At 41.1% G+C, this 24,875-nt stretch overlaps 1 protein-coding gene across 8 annotated transcripts in view; it reads left to right on the plus strand.

The window, feature by feature from the left end:
• The window catches only part of LOC137327427 (protein SON-like), a 52,545-nt gene that overhangs the window by 9,215 nt on the left and 18,455 nt on the right, over positions 1-24,875 (plus strand). For 7 of the 8 annotated variants that reach the window (XM_067993218.1, XM_067993220.1, XM_067993221.1 and 4 more), the window contains exons 3-7: positions 739-2,061; positions 3,667-3,827; positions 5,603-5,737; positions 20,563-20,739; positions 21,708-21,818. In XM_067993218.1, the coding sequence (XP_067849319.1) occupies positions 739-2,061; positions 3,667-3,827; positions 5,603-5,737; positions 20,563-20,739; positions 21,708-21,818 (1,907 nt within the window). The remainder of the gene's footprint in view (positions 1-738; positions 2,062-3,666; positions 3,828-5,602; positions 5,738-20,562; positions 20,740-21,707; positions 21,819-24,875) is intronic. The other variant, XM_067993219.1, reaches the window with a different exon arrangement.

Genomic DNA, 24,875 nt, shown 5'->3' on the forward strand with positions numbered 1-24,875 from the left:
TGTTTACAGCATAAATTTTGCAGGAGCATAATAATTGCGTGTTACATTAATGCTTCTGACCTTTTTAAACAGCATATCCCCGCACCATAGACCATGGAAAATCTGCTAGTATGCTTCAGTTGTCACTGATAGCAGTGGAATTGCAGTTCTGCTACCATAGATATGCAAATTAAACTGTACTTATCAGGTGGAGGGACATTCCTGTTATTTTAAATTTAGGTGGATATAGTGGGGCTATGTTCTCTCATTCTCTCTTCTCCCTTCTCCCTCCTCCCTCTCTTTCTCCCCCCCCCCCCCCCCCCCCCCCCCCGAAGTCAAATTCTCCAATGCAGCTGTACGTGGGACACTGTATGATGTGATAGGTTAACTGCTGCATCTGCCACTTCAGGTGATTGAGACCAGACAAGTTGGACAAGGATTGTGTTCGAATAAAAGAAAAATAATACTTCTATCCCTCCCAGAGGAATTTTGTTTATGAACTAATAGTGAATTAAGTTATTTGTTATCAAGCCAACTGGTACAAGGACAGTGCAGAGTGTCTAATACATTTGATTTTGTCAGTCCTATAATTTATGTGGAATTTGTCTGAGTGATTAATGCACATATCTGGTATGTTTTTGATTGATTTTTAAAAATGTTATGTACATCATTTTTTTGGTATAAAGGAAAATGGAATTTGTTATGGTTTGAATGTTTACATTGGCAGTTGCCTCTAATTTTAATTACATTTTTATTCAGATAATAAAGAGAATATGGCCGTGGACAGTAAAACAACAGAACAAATTAAATGCCCAGCTTCGGATAACCAAGAAGATAGTGCAACTCCCATAAGAAAAAGCAAAAAACATAAACACAAGCATCACCACAAGCACAAAAGCAAAAAGAAGAGGAAGAAAAAAGACGAAAAGAAGAGAGACCGCTCTAGGTCTCGCTCAGGATCTCAGTCGAGTCTGAAATCGCAGTCCGGCTTACAGTTACAATCACGATCTCAGTCAAAGTCCCACTCTAAATCACCTTTAAATAATGAATGTAGCAGCAGAAAGAAGAGTAAGAATCCCTCCCTTTTGGTGAAATCAGGCACCACTGGGTCAAATAAAAACATATTTGATGAAGCAGCTGATACCAGCGCTGTTGCAACAGTGGGATTTGGGAAAGAATGCTCTGTGGCTGAAACGAAGCCATTATTACAAGACAATTGTAACAAAAATCTACATGTGAAAGAGACCCGTGCTGCTGACACAAATATTGATATGGAATGTACTACTGCTGAAAATGTTTCTGGACTATTGGCTGTAACATCACCTGGTGAGCAGAACCAAGAATCCATATTGGGAGGTCATAGCAGAGGTTCGGACAATGTACAGTCAAAATCTACTCAGACTGTTGAAGAAAAGGGTAAAATTGACAGAACTGAGGCAAGGAGAACAAAAAGAAGTCGATCAAGATCTCATTCAAAGTCAACAAAACACCGCAAGTCCCAATTGCATTCCCACTCTCATCATTCTCCTGTAAAGAAATCAAGTGCCAGCTCAAGCAGTAGACATCATGCATCCCAGAGTTCATGTTCCAGAAAAAGGCTGTCACCAGCTCGACATAGGTCAAAGTCAACCTCAAGAGAACACAAGAAACACACAGAATCATCTCCAAAGTCCAAAAGGAAACAGTCTAGGTCACGCTCTATAGCAAAGACTGAACAACGGTCAAAATCAAAATCTCGGTCTCCTTTAAGGTTACACCATAGGTCACGATCACACTCTATAGCAAGGACCAAACGGCAATCGAAATCAAAGTCAAGGCATTGCTCTAGGTCGTGTTCACATTCAAAGCACAGGAGTAGGACTCATTCAGGATCTCCCCTGAGATCAAAATCCAGAGTTAAACGGTCACACTCACCAAGACCTAGATCAAGGTCTGATGACAGGAGACGCCATCGATCAGCTTCTAGAGGATACCATAGTAGGCTTGCGAGGACACGGAGGTCACCTGATTGGCGGAGGAGATCCAGATCTCCTTTAAGGAGAAAGAGCACCAGCAGAACTCCTGAGCGCCTCACAGACTTGGGTAAGATGCAACTTCTTTTAATGTGCGGTGGGTTTCTTCACCACTGCACTTTCTTATCAAGCAATAAGCAAGAGCAAGTTATTATCTTAATGGCGAGAAACTGGAAAGTACTGCAGTACAAAAGGATCTGGGGATCCTAGTGCAAGAAAATCAAAAAGTTAGTATGCAGGTGCAGCAGGTGATCAAGAAGGCCAACGGAATGTTGGCTTTTATTGCTCGGGGGATAGAATATAAAAACAGGGAGGTATTGCTGCAGTTATATAAGGTATTGGTGAGACCGCACCTGGAATACTGCATACAGCTTTGGTCTCCATACTTAAGAAAAGACATACTTGCTCTCGAGGCAGTACAAAGAAGGTTCACTCGGTTAATCCCGGGGATGAGGGGGCGGACATATGAGGAGAGGTTGAGTAGATTGGGACTCTACTCATTGGAGTTCAGAAGAATGAGAGGCGATCTTATTGAAACATATAAGATTGTGAAGGGGCTTGATCGGGTGGATGTGGTAAGGATGTTCCCAAGAATGGGTGAAGGTAGAACTAGGGGGAATAATCTTAGAATAAGGGGCTGCTCGTTCAAAACTGAGATGAGGAGAAACTTCTTCACTCAGAGGGTAGTAGGTCTGTGGAATTTGCTGCCCCAGGAAGCTGCATCATTAAATAAATTTAAAACAGAAATAGACAGTTTCCTAGAAGTAAAGGGAATTAGGGGTTACAGGGAGCGGGCAGGAAATTGGACATGAAGCTGAGTTCGGATCGGTCAAGGCCCTGTGGGTGGCGGAGAGGGCCCAGGGGCTGAGTGGCCGGGTCCTGTTCCTACTTCTTGTGTTCTTTAGATTTGAGGTTAGGATCAGATCAGCCATGATCTTATTGAATGGCGGAGCAGGCTCGAGGGGCCAATTGGCCTACTCCTGCTCCTATTTCTTATGTTCTTATGTAATAACTGGGGATGACTTTTTCATGGTGGGAATGGATGAGCTAGATTTTTTTTTAATATATAGTATCCATATCCATCAAGATATCGATACTGGGAATTTAAAAAAAAAGCTCTGTCTTCACTATCCAACAGTGTACCCCAACTTCAGAGACTGCCTCCTACTGCAGCAGTGTGGATATTTTCCTTTTCCACATCTGCTATTTTTATGGCATTTTACTGTGATTGACCACGATTTGAAGATACCACTTGAATTGTGTTGATATTGCCCAGATTTGCTTCAAGTACGACCCATGCACCTAGTAAAGAGGAGGGACTGTTGTCCCATCAGCGTCTGCTGGACCCAATAACAGGTTCTAGAAGTAAGGGGACAGTATGGTTAGCCTGTTATACTACCCAGTATTCTTGAGTGAACATGAGCTGATGGTGGAGCCTTTCCTTGGTTCCTGAAAATGGACTCATTATAATTTGTGCTATTGTAAAACTTTTGTTAATTAATGAGCTATTTTTAAAAGAATTGTAATTTTTGGATCACCAATTCAACTGCATTTAAAAAGACTTTTTTCTTTTTAAATGTATGGTAATGTTGAGGGAGAGAGAGCAAAAATGATGTAAGTTATCCTGCTCAAACTGTTCAAAAATATACTGAGGATTTATGTTTTTTTTTCACAGATAAAGCACAGTTGCTAGAGATAGCAAAAGCCAATGCTGCAGCCATGTGTGCCAAAGCTGGAATGCCTTTGCCAGCAAACCTGAAACCTGTTGTGCCCCTTGTTAAAAAAGAACAGATCACCAAAAAAATAGGTTGTTCATCAATACAAGAACTCACAGAGGTAAATCATTTTTTTCCCCTTGTAATTTTTTTGTGACCGTGTAGTGCCTTCTGATTTATCTGCAGTTTTCTTGATTTCTACAGGCTTAAAGCACTGGAAGGTACACAACCTATTGCCAGATCTTTGCTGAAGTCCCTCTGAGTTGGCTGTTAGATGGTGCACAACAGTGGCCTGGTGACCACTCTTAGTTTGATGTTTCTCCACGCAGTGGTTCTGCATAGCTGTTTGAGATCGGGAACTCTGCACCCATTGTCTGGACTCAAATGTGAAGAATGACCACGGTACTGGAGGGCAGCCAGTGTCCGTGGAACCATACTGCAGCATGAGTCAAAAGAAAGTGGGGGGGGGGTGGAATTGCAGAGGTTTAACAAAAGAGATGTCTGAGAGCGATAACAAGTCCAGAACATGATGTTACATAAGAGGGTAAATGTTCGGATTTTGCACTTCGGGCATGGAGCCTCGCCCGGAAGGGGCTCAAATCTATTTGGCATGAGGATCAATGGTTTTTCCATTTCTGCTCCCCATCATTCGTTTGTGTTTCTGAGTGAGGGGGGAGGAAGAAGGAAGAAACAGCAAAAGTCCTATTTTCATATCCCCTGCACTGGTTTGCTTCACTTAGGAAGGATGTGAAGACATGTTTCTTTATTGTCATATCGTTAAACTGAGATCAAAAGGCTAGAGGAAGTGCTTTCTGTACAAAATATTTCCCCATCTCTCTAAAGAAAACATATTTCAACAATATCAGCAGATATTGACATTTTCTTGACTTATTTATGGGCTCGTGGAGATGTGCCATCTAGGTTGTTGCTCTGTTCCAAAATCATTTGACCATTGAGTGGCCTACTTATATCTGTAAACAATTTTACAACACCAAGTTATAGTCCAGCAATTTTATTTTAAATTCACAAGCTTTCGGAGGCTACCTCCTTCCTCAGGTGAACGATTTTCCACATCGTTCACCTGAGGAAGGAGGTAGCCTCCGAAAGCTTGTGAATTTAAAATAAAATTGCTGGACTATAACTTGGTGTTGTAAAATTGTTTACAATTGTCAACCCCAGTCCATCACCGGCATCTCCACATCATACTTATATCTGAGTTAGGGGGCACCTGAGCTAGGACAATTCTTTGTTTCATGAGATGACACAGCAATGGAGAAGAGGGCACTGAGGAAAAAATAAATTTCAATGATATCTACAACCGCTCAGTAAACTGTACATTTATAAATTTAATGTGTGCATATAACTTCTAGGATTCTAAACATTCATTAGTATTTGGTATAAACCACCTGATTAAACCCACTGATTAAACTTGCTTATACTTGCATTACTCATGAGATCAGCTCACTTGAGATTTATTTTTTTTGCTCTTTTTAATGTCTCCCTTCTGAAGGCGCTGACTCACGTACTTTCTAGCAGGTGGCATTGGATAGCTATCAGGAGTGGGAGCCCTGGCTGTTTCACCACCCCCTTCCCGCCCACCTTATTCTCCTCGCTAATCCAGGGGTATAGAAGCCAATTACAGCACTCTACTGCCACTAAGGTTGAAACCCGGGACCTTTCTTATTTGTATGGCTCAACCACACCAAGCAGCAAATTTACCAACTGAGCCATCAGAGGAGCTGCTGTGGGATTAAAAATTATAACCCACAACTCTACATCATGTTTCCTCCTCTTGGAGATTAAAGGATTTAATTGTAGTATCTATAATAGTGTTTGTTTCCTTTTTCAATGTTTATATTCATCTTTTTGTGAATTATCTGGGTATTTCTTCCTTAGAAATGCAAGAAAATTGTTGAGAGCAACGATGATAATGAATTGGGTAACGAGCCTCATGTCTCTGAAGAGGATGAACCATTCAATAATCAACCAATTAAAGTTAATGAACTGAAACCCATTTCTTTCAGCTTAAATGTAAGTAGTAATGCATTTTTGCAAGCCATTTAGAAGTAGCTTATTTGGTGTTTTCTCTATGATCAGCTGCGGGTTGTATTAAATATAGATAGTTCCCCCAATTGCCCAACAGTTAAGAGCAACGTCTGTTATAGCACAAAGCCATGCATATCAGAAGGTCCCAGGTTCAATTCTCAGTCAATGCTCATTTAGCTGATCTCATCCAGGATGATCATTGACGTTTTTACAATTGGTTTCAGCAGCCCTAGGATATATTGTGGAAAAATCAGCCATAATCCTAATCATAGTCTGGTGATCCTACTGGAAAGTGCAGATGTGGATGTTGGGTGAGAACAAGATTGGGCTTGGCTTTGTGCCCTCCATAGTTAAGTGGCCTGCTGATGCTCAGTGGAATCCATTGTGAAGAATGGCCACTTGTTTATGGTACCTTAGGGCAGCCAGTGTTCTAGGAACCATGCTGCAGCATAAGTCAGTGCCTTCAGGAGATGGTGAAAATTTGACAGGGGCGGGGGATGGCTAAGAAAAAAAAAGTCTGCAATAATAACCAGAGGAGAACACAGTGATATTACATAAGAGAGTAAATTTCCCAATTTTGAGCTCCTGGCATGGATCTTCGCCTAAAGGAAGCACTTGTTGGGGAATTGCATGCACACAGCCCACAAATGTCCAATTGGAGAATTTATCCTGAAGTGTCCACGGTGAAAGTGACATTTGAACTCTATGGAAGTGTTTTACTAGGGCTACGACAGGTAGGACACAAAAGTACATTTTTATAAATGATGGAATACGAACAATGATGGACAGGAAAAGACCCTCTGGTCCATCCAGCCTGTCCCACACAATCGTGATACCCTGTGCATCACAATGTATACACTCCCCATGGCATGTGATAATCTGGGAGAGGTGAAAAACCAGGCAAAAATCCCGGCCAATTTGGGGGGGGAAAAAATCTGGGAAATTCCTCTCTGACCCCCTTTTGTGATCAAAACTAGTCCAAGAGATCACTGTGGCCCTGAATTCTATGCATTACATTACCTACCTTTGTTAGAGGTAATCTCCACCCCGGCCAGAAACAGGTCCAGCTCGCTTGAAGTAATTCAGCAAATCGGCGTCCACCGCACGAGCAGGCAGCTTGCTCCAGAGGTCCACTATTCTTTGGGAAAAGAGCCACCTCCAGACATCTAACCTAGATCTGATCTTGTACAACTTAAAATTGTGTCTCCATGTCCTTCCTAAAGTATTTGGAACAAACCGTCAACTGGAACCCAATCTATTCCTTTCATCATCTTATAAACCTCAGTCGGATAACTCCTAAGTCTACGATTCTCTAAAGTGTAGAGTCCCAGCTCTTTTAGCCTATCTTGATAACTAAGATGCTTTAAGCTGGGAATTAATCTATAAGTACACCCCAACACCCTTTTTGCTCTAGCTATCGCTTCATGGCATTGCTCCTGAACCTTTTAGAGAAGCCTCTTGTGCAGAATTTTGTTGAAAGCTTTTTGGAAGTCTGGGCTTCCCTCATCCACCATCTTGGTGAGTTCTTCAAAAAATATATAATCAAATTTGTAAGACATGACTTTTTTTTAAGCCATGTTGGGTGTCCCCAGTATATCTCTCTCTATCGAAGTAATCATATGTTACATCCCTAATGATTTCTTCAAGCATTTTTCCTATTATCAATATCAAACTAATGTGCCTATAGTTTCCCGGGTCAGTCTTATCTCCATTTTTAAAGATAGGGACTACGTTAGTTTCCTTCCAGTCTACGGGAACCGTCCCAGAGTGCAATGAGCTATTAAAAATACACTCAAGGGGCTCATACAGCACATATTCAATCTCCCTGAGGACCCTCAGGTGGATATCATCCAGCCTGGCTGGTCTCTTTTTAGGTTATTAATTCTATCTAAAACAATATGTTCATCTATGTTAATTAGTAATATTAACACAATTAAATTGTAACAGTGAGCATTGTCTTCCAGAGTGAAGATCAATGCAAAGAACTCATTTGATATTTCTGGCATACCCAGAGAGTCCTTTGTAACCTATCCTTGAGTGTCCTTCAATGGCCCAATACAGTCTTTGACAATCCTGACTCTTCACATAACTGAAAAAGCTTTTCCCCATTACTTCCACAATTGTCTACAATCTTCTTTTCCATTATCCTTTTAGCAAATCTGATAGCGGCCTTCGTTTTCTTTAGCTGTTCTTTGTACTTAACTCTGTTTAGTTGATTATTAGATGTCTTAAGATTGTGGTAACATTTTTGTTTGCATCTTATTTGTCTTTGTACACGAACAGTCAGTCACCTTGGCTTTTTCTTAACGCTTTTCCTTCTTTTGACTTTGGGTACATATTTGTCTTCTGCATTTTCTAACTTGTTCTTAAAAGCTTTCCATTTGTAGTCTGCATCAGTCTCATCACCACCCAGTAGGGTTAGCCAATTAACCTGTTCCAAATTGTCTGCCATTTTAGCAAAACTTGCTCTTCTAAAATCTGGTATGAATGGTAGATTTTCCATACCTTTGGTTCTACCAATTGAAACTGTATAATGTTGTGGTCACTGTTGCCCAGGTGCTCCCCCACATGGAGGCCCGATACGAGGTCAGGCACACTACTAAATATTAGACCTAATATATTTTCATCCTTGGTTACTTCATTGAAATGTTGAGTCAGTCGTGTATATTTTCAACAAATTTTTCAGCTGCAACTCCCACCACAATAGAGGGTAAACCATTGTGTCACCGAATTCCAGGAAAATTAAAGTCACCCATCTAACAAAGGTGACTGACTTTTGAGGCTTTAGAAATCTGTTTCCATAGTAACTCCTCAAGTTTGGGTGTCTGACCTGGGGGTATATAACAATTACCAATAATTAGTCCCTGCCTGTAAGCTAGGTCCACTTGAACCCAGATAGCCTCAGCTGTACCTAGTGAGGCAAAATTAAGTGTCTCACTGATAAAAATAGTAACCCCACCTCCTCTTTGATCTACTCTATCCTTTCTGAACTCCTTGTAGTTTTTTAGGTGAATTTCTGCCCCATCACTTTCATCTACCCGTGTATCAGAAATGCATAAAATATTACATTTTTCCAAGGCAGCATATGATTGCAGTTCTAACAATTTGTTTCTAACACTCCTCGCATTTTCATAGAAACAATGTAAAGGTCTCTCATCTTCCTTCTTAGAGTTACTTATTCTTATGTGCCCCCTACCTGATTTAACAGTATGTTTAGAATGATCAAGGTTGATAAAACTATCTTTAAACATATCTGCAGTATCCCCATGTTGATCTAGTTTAAATGCTTGCTAAAAGCAAGCTCAACACCCTATGCGAACCTTTGTGCTCCCCGAAAGTTTAGATGGAGGCCTAAACAACTTACCCTGTCCAGCGAATACATCCCAGTTGTCAATGTAGTGGAGCTGCTGCTTTTTACAAAGATCCTGAAGCTAGATGTTGAATCCAATGATCTGGACATGACTAGTTAAAGCCCCGAGACCACTACCCTTCCACCTTTACTCTGGAGGTTTGCAATGAGGTCCTTGTAGGAATTCTGCAAAACACATGGATTTCTACCCATTATATCATTCGTACTGATATGTAGACCAATTACAGTTTCTTTGCACTCACCTTTCACGAGGTCATCCACACGATCCCGGTGATCAGCAACCTTAGCCCCTTTTGAAGTCCTTTAACCTATTTAAGAAGCTTTCAAAATTTACAGATGTTGTTTGTCTAATGCTATCAGTGTTGAATGCTCAAGAACATTCATTTAGCTTTTGCAAGGATTTTGGATTTCATCGAGACAAATTCGCTTTAGAAAAATATAACAACTCTTCGAGATCAATTATATATAAAAGTTTTGTCTGCGCACACTTCCTTTCTACACCACTTGACTTCCTGTTACATTTTTGTCATACTTTTGTCAGTTTTTCCATTACAAAATACTATGTCCACATTTAAAATGAGTTTTGCGTATTTAAACTTGTCACTCTGATTGCACAATCGCAATTGGTTCTGCGGCAGCTTTCTTAGCTGTCTGTGTCAGCTCAGCTGCCGTCTTGTTTTTCCCTAAAATTTCAGATGGTAAATTGTAATTAAATGTTTTAACTTTATTAATAAAATATCTTAAACTTTGAAATGTTGTGGTATTAAATTGATTTTTGTTTAATGACCTCCTTCCACTGTTTCCTCTCTTCCCCCTCCTTCCTACACCCCAATGCTCCCTTCCATGAGCAATCAGGGTTGGGGCCCCGTTCTGACTCCCCTAGCATATTCTCATTCAACTGCCAAGGCTCCTGTGACTTGGATATGCCTCTCAACTACCGGTTTGCTGCTAGCTGCCCTTGTTGGCCTCTGGCCTGTTCTTCCTCAGTGTTGCCCCCCCCCCCCTCCCCCCCAGCACAGGTCGGAGCCCTGCCGAGCGGACCCTGATACTCCTGGATTAAGGCCGCTCAGATTTCAGACAGATCTGAATTGTATGCAGTGTCAATTCATACTAATACCATGTAGTGGTTTACTTTTGTCCATCAGACTGACTATTGGGAGACTTGAAGGACCTGTTAATAGCACAGACCAGGAAGTGCCATGGCTCGATTCCCAGTCTGTGCTAAACTAGCTGATCTCTGCTGGGATGGCTGTAGGGGCAAAATGTTAAGCCTCAGAGTCCTTGGAATAGGGAAGGGACAAAATCAGTCACAGTTGTAAGTAATTTGTTTAAAGGTTGGTTTGTTGAACAAATGGACTAGAAGGTGTTTTTGTTCCAAAGTATAAAGATTTCATTAAGAAGCTACAATACAAGGAGTAAAGGTGTTAAAGTACAATTATAGCATACTAAATAAGACGTTGGGATACAACCGTGCAAATCTTAACATCGACAAGGTTGATCAGTCCCAAAGGCCCTTGTGATAACAATTGAGTGGCCCAGTCTTCACTCCGAGAATACTCTTAACATCTATGCTTTACGGTTCTTGCTTATATACCCACAATCACATTTAAAGTCTGCTGTATCCTAAACCTGCTTTGTGTCCACGTCAATCAATTTCTCTGTAAGCCGAACACCACCTGCTGACCCCTGTACATTCCACAACAAGATGGTAACGCTTCCCATGCCATCATGCTTAGAAACATTGATGATAATGGAGACATGGCGGCTCATGACGTGATCAACCAAGGACGCACTAGTCAACAAGGTTGAGACAATCTCAAGTTCATGCAAACAATATCCAAAGAGGGCCTGTGAGAAATGCTGTTTCTTATAACAATTCTTGTTCTTGATCACTATCCAGTGACTCCTGGAAAATGGTCATGTGCGAATATTGTTGAGGACAGGTTGTATCGTTGAAAAACCTGCAGTCATTTCCTGTCCTGGCTACATGTGTAGTATGGTCACTTAGGTGTGGTATATTGGGGCTGATAGTACCGTTGGAACTGTACCTTGCTATGAATTGGTATCTTCAGGAGAGGAGGGGGGAATAAATACTTGTAATCTTGAATCAAAATTGTTTCTTAATATGTTTTTCTGCCATCCCCCCAGAATCCAGTATTTAAACCATTATCCAGCTACCCACAGTAGAAACCTTTTGCAGGTGCTATGTCTACAGCATTGAAGATTGTGGTCCAAGCTTGGTTCCAGTGAGCACATTGAAATTCATTTTGGTACTGGGTTGTGTAGTTTCAGAGAAGTCTACCTGAAGCACCAGATGCTCGTTATTTACTTCTTTCCTTTTCTGAAAGTACTCACTCTGTTTTGACGAAGCAGTGGATCGGCTACTTCAGGCATGTTTCCCTCAAGGTTGAAAAAAACGTCTAAAACTGAGCCCTTCTTCAAATGCTTATTCGTCACTTCCCATTTAGACTGGGATAAGTAGAAGTAGCTTATTCCAAACACCACAGCAGTTGGAAGTTGCCCCATGCTTCCCAAGAAGGATAGGTGCAGATTCCTCCCAGTTTGTTACAAACTGTATTGTCCACTAACGTTGATGCAGACTTTGGCATTGCAATTCAGCTAACATCTGAAGAGGCAATTTCATGATCCTGAAAAAGACTTGTGTGCTACTTCAGCCAGGAACAGTACATGATCTGGTCTGTAGTTTCCAGGTGTGTGTTTGTGCTTTTTTTCTTGCTGCTGGAGGAAAAAATTTCATTTTAGCATATTCATCAATATGTAATACATTTTTAGCTATTGTTTGACACTGCTAGTTTTTAATTTTGTGTGTCTTTCATTCCAGAACTTGTCATTTGAGCTGTCATCTCTGTAATAAAATTATTACACTAATATTTTGTGATTATAGTTCTCTTTTAATTTTCTTACTCCCCCACCTTTCCGAAGGTGCTATTCCAGTCTGGTGCATGGTTCCACAAGCCAGCAGTCATAGGTACATAAGAATTTATGAGGCTGGAAAAGACCATTCTCGACCAACAGGCCAGTTCAGAAGGTATACACCACTCTATCTCACACATTCCTCAATTGCTTCCCTTGCCAAATAATTATCAGCTTCCTCTTGAATTTACCAGCAGTTCTCAAATAGCTGTTGTATTTTATGTGAGTCTGGCTATTGATTGTTGGTGAATTACAACAATGATTTGCATTTATGTATTACCTTTTAATGTAGAAAAACGTCCTTAGGCATGTAATAACCCAGAGGCATAATCAAAAAAGTGGACGCCAAAGCAGCGAAGGAGATATTAGGAGGGATGGCCAAAAGCTTGGCCAAAGGTGGATTTTGAGGGCCTTAAAGGAGAAGAGGGAGACAAAGAGGTGAATGGTTATAGGAAAGGAAATCCGGAGTGTGAGGCTTAGGTAACTGAAGGCACGGTTGCCAATTGTAGGGGAGGGGGTGGTGGATAGAGAGATGCACGAGGCAGGATTCAAATAAACAGAGTGTTCTGAGATGGTTGTGGGAGAGGGGTAGGGCCAAGAAAGGATTTAAACTACTATCTGGGAGCGTTACAACTGAGGCAAATCCTACATCCACATGCTCACTTTCCAGTAGGCATCACTGGTTAGTAACCTGGCTGATTATTTCTCTCCCACCTAGCCTAGGGGTGCTAATGCCAATTGTGCTCTGGCTAAGATCAAACAACTTGGTATAGAGCACATACAGCGATCAAACCTGGGCTGTACCTTGTCTATGTGACCAAATACCACACTCTAGTATATTTACTCATTGAATCATCTGGAATAAGGGAAGGCTATTATTTCCTTTTATTTTTGCCCAGACTGAACCATTAACTTCTATTTGATGACATTCTCTCTTTTTCTTCACCACCACTTTTGCTGCTTTTACAATTTCTTTGCCTTCACTGAAAATTAACTAAAACGTACTGGTTTGTAGTTACTTATTTACCTTTTATTTTCTCCCTTTACTCCTCTCCAAAAAATGGTGGCCCATTGTTAGGTGCAAATCTTACTGCCAGCCAACGTAAGAGCCTTCATGTCTAAGCATTGGTGGCCTACTTGAACATAAGTACCAACAGATAAGCTCAATTCCTGTCCTTTATGACCGTGCGTGTACACTTCCAACAAGAATGGGAACCCAGACTTTTTTTGCTATTCTTTTCTTAACCCAGGAAAACTGATGCTAGTTGATAGCTGAGATTAGTTAATTCAGTACATAACCTGGAATCTTCCTGCTCTGTATGGCTTAATATCACACCATGTAGTGCATTTATCCACAGCCAACTGAGACGTTGATGTTTTCAAATCACTTTTTCTTCTCATTTCCTTTACCTGCTATGCTATACTATACTTCACATTGTGGTTTAGAAGGAGACAGAATTTCCAATTGTATTTTGTTTCCTATTTTCTTTAAGTACTGGTGATTTTTTTTTACTGCTATGGTACAATCATTAATTCTTTTGATCATTCTTTTTGAAAAATGCTGTGCTTTCATTGCATATGTTCAGTGAGTGTGATTGAGTTCCTTTGAAAAATGATTTAAACACCGTAGCAATCTCTATGTAACACTTATTCAAGTATTGTTCATCTAATTATTTTTTTAAAATTGCAACTTCTCCCCTCCTCCTGAAAACATTGACTCCCAATGGGGAATAGCCATACATTCTTCATGTATGAGCTGAGACAGCGTCGGGCTATTTGATTTGGGGAGGAGGCACATGCAAGTTTGATGCTGTCCACATAGTGCGATTTGCAGCAGGTGTACTGGATAACGATTAGTAGTGGGTCCTCCAGCTGTAGTGGGGGCAAGGCACCAAAGCCAATTATTTACATCCCTTCTGCCACTCTGGCTGAGATTTGCTAACTGTAGCGACCAGGCGATGGGACAACTTGGTCTATATGACTGAATGTCACATCAAATAGTGACCTTACCAACTGAATTATCAGAGCCCAAGTTATTTTATGTAACCTGAAGGATATAGTTGAATTTTGTAGTGGGCTTCAGTGTTTGTCGTTAAGGAATATTTGCCACAATTTCAAGCTGAGTTAGGAAGATGCTTCATTATTATTTTTGTTCCAATGTTTAATTCAACACAAGTGCTGGAAGAATCTCATTCAAATGTTTGGACACGAATGGTATCATTTGGCCTTTCATTTCTAGGTTTGGAACCAGAAAGTTCCTATTCTATACAGAAAGCTTTCTCACAATCATTTCTTGCCTTTTGTCTTGCATTGTGCAAAGGGCAAAAGCAACAGTAAGATTTTCTTAGGGGTTACATTTTTAAGCTGCATAAATCACTCAAGACTGAATCTTCACCCATTTGAAATTTAGCAGAAGCTCACCTGACATCTCACTTGGTAAATCCAGATGAGTAATTAAAACAAGGTAGCAGTTTTGATTCCTGAATTACCTGCTTTCAGTAGTGGTACTATATTTGGCCTCCAGCACTTTGTGCTAGGGAGGGGTAAATCAGCCAGGGTTCCTGCTGGTTGATCACGCTCCAGGGGCCCCTGCTTTAAGGTGTGTGTGTGTGGATATCAGGTAAGGACGGGATTGGGCTTGGCAATGATCCAGTCCCATCCTCTTCATGTTATGGTTAATTAGACTGCCAGCACTCACTGACTAAGCTCACCCGTGAAGAATGGGTGTTATGAACTGGAGGATGCTTAGCATCCATGGTACCATTCATCAGGAATCAATCTCTTCGGGAGTGGAGGGGAGAGAAAATGCAAAACAAAAATAGCAGAAAGTATTGACTTTAAAGGAATCACAGTTTTTAAGTTTAACTATTGATCTGTTGATCAGAGATGCTGACACCTACATGCGTGCGAAGCCATATATTGAACCCAGCAAGATGTAGTTTTTAGATCTAAAGCATTTTGAGGCATGTCAACTGAAACACATTGTGACAAGGTGACAAAGTGCAATTTGAAACATCTGTTTCCTATTTTAATGCTATTTAGTATAATCATAAATGCCACATATACTGTCTTGTGATCCAGAAATGTACTGATGCACAGAAACATTTTTGAGACTAGTCCTTTTGTTTTGAAATGGAGGTTTTTTCATGTTTGAACCCAGAAGGGGAGTGTTGATAGTCTGTTTGCCCATGGAGGGCATCTGTGGCAAGCTTGATCCTGTCCTCACCTAACATTCATGCAGGTGCATTTTTGCAGCAGGGATCCCTGATTAAGAATCAGGTTAGGCACCATGGTTGAAATTTTTGTCACCTCTGTAACGTCTAAATGCTAAGATGAAATGTAGCACTTCAACTTCTGCCCCGCCTGAGATTATTTCAGTACACATCAGGGATTGAACCTGAGACCCACCTCAGTTATATGGCTACGGGGCGCTACTAAGTCACCTGGAGAGCTTTTGTACAATAATTTTATCAGAACATTAAGGTAATCAATTGGTTGTAATAATTTAACAGGTATTTGTGTGCATTGGTCCAGAACAAATTGTCAATTGTATTCTACATTTGACCATTTTTTCACCGAAAATTTCTTGTTGCATATTCTTTATTTGGTACAACTCAATATTGATGATAATTATATGTAAAATGGGTTCGTTATTCTACTGATAGCTATTGCAATAAAAATCTGATTATCACATTAGCCAGTTTTACACTCAGTTGTTAAATGAAAAATATGACTACATTAGCACTACTAAACATGTAATAAATTTGCCTTCCCCTCCTTCCCCTTCCTGAGGTATGGCTCTATGAATGCAACCAGTAATGTTCTAGAGACTGGAGTGAGTATTGGTAGGTTAGTGATGCTACTAAGCAAGCCTAGATCTGGCTAATGTTTTTTTTTAAACCCTCATCCCTACCTCCAGAATGCTGAGGCCAGTTGTGGCTCCTCTATTGCTGATCCAGCATGCGGTCAGCTAACTCAGCCTAGACTGAGGATTGAACCGGGAGACCTTCTGGTCCATGTGGATTAGTACCCAACCATGTGGTGCATTTTACCACTAAGCCACCCCAATCGATTATCAGGAGTATATTTGAGGATTATCTGTATAACAGTAATCAAGTAAACAGCAGCCACCTTGGCTTTGGAAGAGGAAGATCTTGCTTGACCGAACACTTTGAGGAAATGTCAGCCCTTGGATGGTGGAAAATCCTATAATATGTATTTAGATTTACAAAAGGCATTTGACAAAGTTCCACATGAAAAGCGTAGTTCAACTCAAAGCTATGGGGATCTTGAACGGTTATGAAGTTGGCAGACAGGTGGAAAACAATTGTTGGAGGAGTTTTTTTGGGGTGAGGAAGAGTACTGAGTGGGGTGCTTCAGAGCTTAATATTGGGGCCACTGTTGTTTCTAATTTATATCAATCATTTAGATTCAGAAATAGTCAAATTTGCAAATGATTCCAAACTAGGAGGGGCAGTGGAATTAAAGGAGGTAGCCCAGAAATTATAGAATGAGATGGATAAAATATGTATATTGGTAGAAAAATGGCAGATGGAATTCAATGCAGACAAGTGTAAAGTAAAGCATTGCACATTGGAAGGGAAATGGGTGACGTGTACTCCATGAATAGTTTTGAAATGCAAGTTAGTGTTGAAATAGCTTAGGACGAACTTGAAAGAGACATAGGAGCCGCAGTAGACTTGATGCTCAACATGTCCAGTGCAGAGCAGCCAGCAACAGAGCCAATCAAATGTTGAACTACATAGCTACAACAGTAGAATGCAAATTAAAGGCGGTTGTATTTAAACTGTGCAGTTCACTGGTCAAATCACACCTTGAGTACTGTATCCAGTTCTAGTTACCAAGAAACAAAGGAGACATTGGAGGCAGTGCAGAGCCACAAGGCTGATCCCTGGTGTAAAAGTCTGAGTTATGAAGAAAAATGTGGAGGAACTTGGGCTTCTCATCCAGGAAAGAGGTGATCTTATAGAGGTCTGTAAGATATTTATAGGTAAAGAAAGGGTAAATCTAGAATATTACTTTAAGTTAAATTTTGAGAGTAGGACATGGTTCAGACTAGTAAAAGAAAAATTTAAGATTGATAGCAGGAAGTTCTTCACATAAAAAGTGATCAACACAGGGAATGGCCACATTGATTAGTGGCAGTGAAAACTCTGGAATCTTTTAAGAAACAATTAGATACTGGAATGGGGGGGTGGGGGGAGATATAAGGTCTTCCCGCATGGATGAGCAAAGATGGGCAGAATGGCCTTTTGATTTCCCTCTTGTGTAGCCACTTGAACCCTGCTATCACTATTAGGTATATTTTACTATTTTTCAGCAGGGTGGAATGCCTTTCGAGGAGAAAAAAATGAGTCTTACTATGTGAAGTCTGTGGTCCAGACTATCCCATTCTTCTGGTTGACAGATCAGTATAGAAGCAGGCAGGGAAAGTAACTGGGAGATGGAATGTTTTAACCTGCAAAGATGATAATTATGCAGACAAAATTCTGGCTTCAGGTAAAGAGCACAAGCCTAAGGCCTATAAAGTAATACAAATCAGTCTGATAATGTAGGGATCATCAATAGATAGCTGTTAAGTGTTAAGTAAAATAAACAACATTTTATTAGTGTGACTACCACCCAGTAGTGCTTTTGGAAACCCACAGTGCAAAGCAGGTGAACCTAACACAGTTATATTTCATGTTGAACAATCGATGTTGCCATTACCGTCGCAAACTATTCTTTTCTTTCTCTTCCCAGCCCATATCTAAGTCCCTCTTTGTTTCTGCATGTAGTTTGTCTCAGCCTATGTGAACTCTTTGAACTGTTGGATCAAGTAGCTCGTGGCAGCAAACCATCCCATCTTTGGGAGGTGGAAAAAACAACAGTTGGTTCGCATCAGTTGACAGTTATGAGAGTCTTATGGAGAGAGTTGGAAGTGAAAAGGCAGCAAAATGGGAGTGCAACACGGTCACAAAACTCAGGCTGCAAGTTTAGTATACTGCCTCATCGAACACCAGGTCATAACCGTTCCCACTATGCAGCATATGAGGATGTGAGATACAGACATACTGTGGTGATGTGAATTGCAATTTTATTAAATTGGATGCAAATAAAAACTGACTGCAGTGCTGTGTAACCCAGGTCTCTGAACCACATACTTGCTGTGGGATGAGGCAGCAATCCTGCTCTTGGCAGTTTGTCTCGGTGACAGCACTCTTGCCTCTGAGGCAGGAGGTGGCGGGTTCGAACCCTATTCTAGGACTTGAGCACGTATTCTAAGCTGATACTTCAATGCTGCTGAGAGTGCTGGATAAGACATTAAACTGAGGCCGAGTATGTGCAGGTAGATGGAAAAGATCCCATGGCACTGGGTGAAGAAGAGCAGCAGAATTCTGGTGTCCTGGCCAACAGTCATCCCTCAGCCAATACCATCAAACAGATTAACTGGCCATTTATCTCATTTGTTGTTTGTTGGACCTTGCTATGCCCGTGTACAAGTTGGCTGCTGTTGTTACTTAAGAAAACAACAGTTATTACACCTTAAAAAAGAATGAAGTGCTTATGGGATGTCCTGGGGTCATGAAAGGCACTGTTTAAATGCAAATCCTTCCTTTCTTGGCTGGTCACCAGGAGCAGTGCAAAAGTTACCTGCTGGAAACCCCCCCCCCCTTTACTCCCCAGGAAAGATCTACAGCCTCTGCTCAGCACCATGGAGTTGTGAACAGGCAAAGTGTGGAACTGACTTTGCAGCACCACCACAGCATCTTAGTGAAATTGTGTTTCACTGGCATAATGGGATAAGAAAGGTTGCCTTTAACGCAAATTTGATTAACTACCTTTGAACTAATAAGCCGCCTTTAAAAATGGAGTACATGGTACCTGTATATTTTTAATGGATTTACTATTTATATTGCCAAAAATAATTAAAGGTGCATATTACAGGGGTGCATCTGGTCGCAAATACAATTCAACTTGAATGAGATAACATAGAAAATGGGCACTAATTTCAGCCACAAGAACAAACCCAGCAGTGTAAACTAGCTGTTACATACTATACTAACACCTACATTCAGCCATTGCTAGTTCAGTTCCAAAACATAGTATTACCTGACAGCACCCAGAATAATTGACAACAGCAAATATAAATTTCAGCCTGCCGTGTTGCTTCTGTTCAGTTACTCATTGAATAGGAAAGAACAAGTGCTGAAACTGTACATTTCTTCCCTTGGTTCAGATTATTTTCCACCAAGTTTTGGTTAATCATAATTTGGAGGGCACCGAAGGAGGAATCAGTTTGTTTGACATCATCCCACTGTGCCTTCATAAGTCTCTGCCTGAAATGGCTACTCTTAGAAAGAATATACAAGAGAGCGGTGGAGGAGGAAACTGCAAAGGTAAGTTCTGTCAGTGATGAAGCTGGCCCATATAGTCCCCGTTAGTCATATAAATTAGAAGTTCAAAACTACATAAAGAACATTGCATAAATAGAATACCCTGTGTTTGATTAGGAATGGAAAGTTTCATACATAAATGATTTTCCAACTTGCTCATGTTCTTTCAAGCAATGTGTTTATGCCATTCAAACCTGCAGTATCCATTATCCCAGTGGAGTCCAAACTATAGCCCACAAGTTTGAGTTGTCTGGTCCCAAAGCCCTTCTGCCATACACTCCTGAAGCAGCTGCAAATTCAAGGAGTTAATTTATAGCTTGGCTTGGGATGGGAGAGAGAGTGCTTTTATAGCTTGGAGCAGTGCATTTTTGTGTATTCTTTGAAATTGGTGTTTTATAATTCTTTATACGTGGCGGGCGGAGCTCTAAAGTATCCAACTACATTGCCCATAAAGACCAAAGGTTTAGGCACTCCTGTTCTATGCACACTGGACAGTATAATTTTCATTTGTAAACTGTAACTATCTTCCATAAATATAGAGCAAAACTAACATTCTGTGCTTTCTTTTTCATATATTTTGGGTTTTTTTGTAGTCCTGTGAAACTTGTCATGCATTCGGTCAACACTTGAGATTTTGTTTGATATGTTGTCAAATATAAATGGAATACACTAATAAATTATGTGCAAAAAGGTACATTCCACCCATAGAGACTTCAGTTGTATGACTACAAAACCAGAATTTGACGAGCACTATCATGTGACAATTATTCTTCTGTGCAAAACCCTGAGCTCTTAAGGACTATATTGTATTGAAGTTGAAATCTGTCTATTATATGTTTTAAAAACACTTTTTTTAATGAATTTTCTCAAACATCCACTCACTGCAGCACTTCCTCCTTCTTGGAGGACAGCAAAGTCCACACTTTGTCACCTCTACCCTATTCTCTAGTAGATGTCCTTCTGCAAGATGGGGCTAATCTTAGCTCCACTCCTGCTAAGATGGAGCTAATGACACGATCAACATCAAATGACATGAGATGATCAACTCTGCTTAGACGAGGGGAGTTTTATATGATTTAAATAAATGCTAACTGTTCCTTTATCACCAGAATGCCACAGTGAAACCAGCAGCAAAAACCCAGGTGGCTTTGACTAAAGAGTTCCCAGTCTCCTCCGGCACACAGCACAGGAAGAAAGAGGTGCTGAATGTTTATGGTGAGTGGGTTCCTGTGGAAAAAGAGAGTGAAGAGACCACTGACGATGTCTTTACAGATGTTTGTACTCAGGTGAGAATTGTGCCTTTAACAATTATACACTGGGTATAACTATTCTACACGTGGGATGTGCTCATTATTTTTTAATGGATCGCGAGAGACTTTGAGACAATCTGCAACAAATGGAGATCTGGCACAATTTGTATGTAGAAATTTATATTTTTTAAAAGATTATTACATATTATTTGGTCGAAATTGAAATTTAAAATCTAATACAGTTCTAATTTTTCAGGTACATCTTTTAACATTTCATTAATTCACTGATAGAATTAGTTAATGATGTCATTGTATTTTGCTTCATTAACCACTGTCAGAGGCTTTATTAAATAAAATGGAAATGAGAGGGCTGCTTTTCCTCTTAAACAGCAATCCTACTCGTGCCGGTGACTCACCTAGTCTATCCAGTGAGTAGCTGAGTCATACAGACAGACAATTTGCAGGGCTATGGGGATAGGGCGGGGGAGTGGGATTAGCTGAATTGCTTTTACATAGAGCTGGCGCAGACTCGATAGGCCGAATGGCTGCCTTCCGTGCTGTAACCTTTCGATGATTCTATGACAGGAATGTTCCAAGTTCAATAACCAGCCTGTGCTGAGTTAGCTGACCTGAAACAGGGCAGTGCAAGAGCTGCTACTATTGGCTTTAGTGCTCCTGAGTCAAGGATGAGATAATTGGCCAGGGTTATTGCACCTCGTCTCTGTCTAGCAACTCTTTTTGGGTGTCTGTGTGATGGCATTGGGTGACGGGATTGAACACACCTGTGAAGGAACCCTGCAATCGAATAGCCTGCTGACACTCACTGGCTCATGCATCAACATTGGCCACTTGGGCGAATTACCAGAGTGTGAGCTGTCTCTGCGGAACTATTCCCTAACAAAGAGTCAACATCCGGGAAAAGAGGATGAAAATTGTCATGAGAAAGAAAAAAAGCTCAGCAATTCTGTCGCTCAGTGCAGTAACATTAGTATTTTATATTCTAGGCTGTGGATATCTCTGCAACAATGAGTGAGAGAGCTACAGCTCAGAAACGTCTTGTAGAAAATCCATATGACGTGGAGGCTATGTCGATGATACTTAGAGCACAGGAACAGGTATGTCTTGGGAAATTATCATTAGTTAGTTCTGAATTACTGACTGAGCATTACGAGGAAAAATAGATTCAGGATTATGACTTCTTTCTGAAATGAAAGCTTGGGAATGTCCAAGAATGTTGTGAGTTCAAGTCCTAATCCAGGACTTTGATCTAGGCTGACACTCCAGTGCAGTACTGAGGGAGTACTACACTGTAAGATGTGCTGTTCATGACACTGTTCAACGAAGAGCAGGAATTCTTCTAATGTCCTGGCCAACATTTTTCCCTGATCTAACACCAACAGATTACCTGGTCATTCGTTTCATTGAGGATCTTGCTATGTGTAAAATGGCTGCCAGGTTTGCATAAGAGTGGTCACTGCAGTTCAAAGTAATTCATTGTGCATGAAGTGATTTGAGGCATTTCTGAAAGATGTGATGAGGTGCTACATAAATGCAAATCTTTTCTTTTTATCTTCGCTTTTGTATCATCATTCCTTTTTTAAATATCAACATTACCTGCACCTTCATACGTTAGTTTTATCTTTAAAGCACTTCCATGACCTCCCCCCGCCCCCCGATTTTACATCTATTATAATAGTTTTTTTTTGTCCCTTCAATTTTCCTCTTCATCTGAATGTGCTGACTCCTTCTGGGGTATGGTTCCACAGGTGCTAGTCATCCACTGGTACCTTACCCTAGAAGCCATTTCACGTGTACAAACCTAGACCGTGAATGTTGGCAAATTAATTGACTCTGGATACTATCACCGGCAAAGCTAATAGCCACACATGTAATTTCAGGCGGATGTTCAATTACAGCAATCAGTAGTGAAAACCCTGGCAGAATGTTTGCTTAGTGGCTCATTTTATCAGTAGTTCTTGTTTTATTGCGACTGATCAAAGGTGCTTGTGTCAGAAACTGAATCAGATATTTGAAGGAAATAGCCTTTCCTCATAATCTAAATGAGAATGCAACTTTGTTGATCACTGCCTGAACAAATTCCTTTTCATGCTGTAAATAACTAACATAAACCATTAGTTTAGAAATTTGTAATCTCTTTTGTTACTTTCTTGTTGCAGTTTTATAATATATAATGTAAAAATTATATAATGGGCTGCAATCCTATTTTATGCTACTGGGCAACTGGATGAATAGGGCAGGTGTGCAGATACTCTGAGGTCACATAACCATAATTTATTTTTTACTGATCAATTGGATGCTAAAGGCATTCCCCCACACTTCACAACTACTGCTGCATGGGATCATTGTGTGACTTATAGTCACTGTAAGATGGCCTTCACTGAAGAGAATAGATAAGGTTGCAACAGAACTTTCTGTCTACTGCAGGAAATAATACAAGACTTCCTGGACACACATGTATAGTCATCTGTTAAGAAGGGCTGATGCTGTGATTATCCTAGTTATCAAAACTTCAGGTGATATAAAATGAGTAATGTATAATTTAATGAGAATCCACTAAAATTGATGAGGTCGCCTTGGACACATTTGACTTCCAGCAAGTCTGCCAAGTGAGCACACTCATTGTTTTGTTAATAAAAGTTCTGAGGAGTGCTGGAAAATGCGAGTGTAATTGTAATATAAACATCCATGAACATTTAACTTTTTATTTTTAATCCTTACATAATACAAAACCATCGACAGTTGTTTTTCATATGCAAAATTCAAATTATTTTTTTTATTCGTTCATGAGATGTGGGCGTCGCTGGCGAGGCCAGCATTTATTGCCCTTGAGAAGGTGGTGGTGAGCCGCCTTCTTGAACCGCTGCATTCCGTGTGGTGAAGGTTCTCCCACAGTGCTGTTAGGTAGGAAGTTCCAGGATATTGACCCAGCGACGATGAAGGAACGGCGATATATTTCCAAGTCGGGATGGTGTGTGACTTGGAGGGGAACGTGCAGGTGGTGTTGTTCCCATGTGCCTGCTGCCCTTGTCCTTCTAGGTGGTAGAGGTCGCAGGTTTGGGAGGTACTGTTGAAGAAGCCTTGGCGAGTTGCTGCAGTGCATCCTGTGGATGGTACACACTGCACCATGGTGCGCCGGTGGTGAAGGGAATGAATGTTTAGCATGGTCGATGGGGTGCCAATCAAGCGGGCTGCTTTGTCCTGGATGGTGTCGAGCTTCTTGAGTGTTGTTGGAGCTGCACTCATCCAGGCAAGTGGAGAGTATTCCATCACACTCCTGACTTGTGCCTTGTAGATGGTGGAAAGGCTTTCGGGAGTCAGGAGATGAGTCACTCGCTGCAGAATACCCAGCCTCTGACCTGCTCTTGTAGCCACAGTATTTATAGGGCTGGTCCAGTTAAGTTTCTGGTCAGTGGTGACCCCCAGGATGTTGATGGTGGGGGATTCGGCGATGGTAATGCCATTGAATGTCAAGGGGAGGCCGTTAGACTCTCTCTTGTTGGAGATGGTCATTGCCTGGCACTTGTCTGGCGCGAATGTTACTTGCCACTTATCAGCCCAAGCCTGGATGTTGTCCAGGTCTTGCTGCATGCGGGCACGGACTGCTTCATTATCTGAAGGGTTGCGAATGGAACTGAACACTGTGGAATCATCAGCGAATATCCCCATTTCTGACCTTATGATGGAGGGCAGGTCATTGATGAAGCAGCTGAAGATGGTTGGGCCTAGGACACTGCCCTGAGGAACTCCTGCAGCAATGTCCTGGGGCTAAGATGACTGGCCTCCAACAATCACTACCATCTTCCTTTGTGCTAGGTATGACTCCAGCCACCGGAGAGTTTTCCCCCTGATTCCCATTGACCTCAATTATGCTGGGGCTCCTTGGTGCCACACTCGGTCAAATGCTGCCTTGATGTCAAGGGCAGTCACTCTCACCTCACCTCTGAAATTCAGCTCTTTTGTCCATGTTTGGACCAAGGCTGTAATGAGGTCTGGAGCCGAGTGGTCCTGGTGGAACCGAAAGTGAGCATCGGTGAGCAGGTTATTGGTAAGTGCCGCTTGATAGCACTGTCCACGACATTTTCCATCACTTTGCTGATGATTGAGAGTAGACTGATGGGGCGGTAATTGGCCGGATTGGATTTGTCCTGCTT

Source organism: Heptranchias perlo, chromosome 11 (assembly GCF_035084215.1).
Source record: "Heptranchias perlo isolate sHepPer1 chromosome 11, sHepPer1.hap1, whole genome shotgun sequence".
NCBI classification, from domain to species: domain Eukaryota; kingdom Metazoa; phylum Chordata; class Chondrichthyes; order Hexanchiformes; family Hexanchidae; genus Heptranchias; species Heptranchias perlo.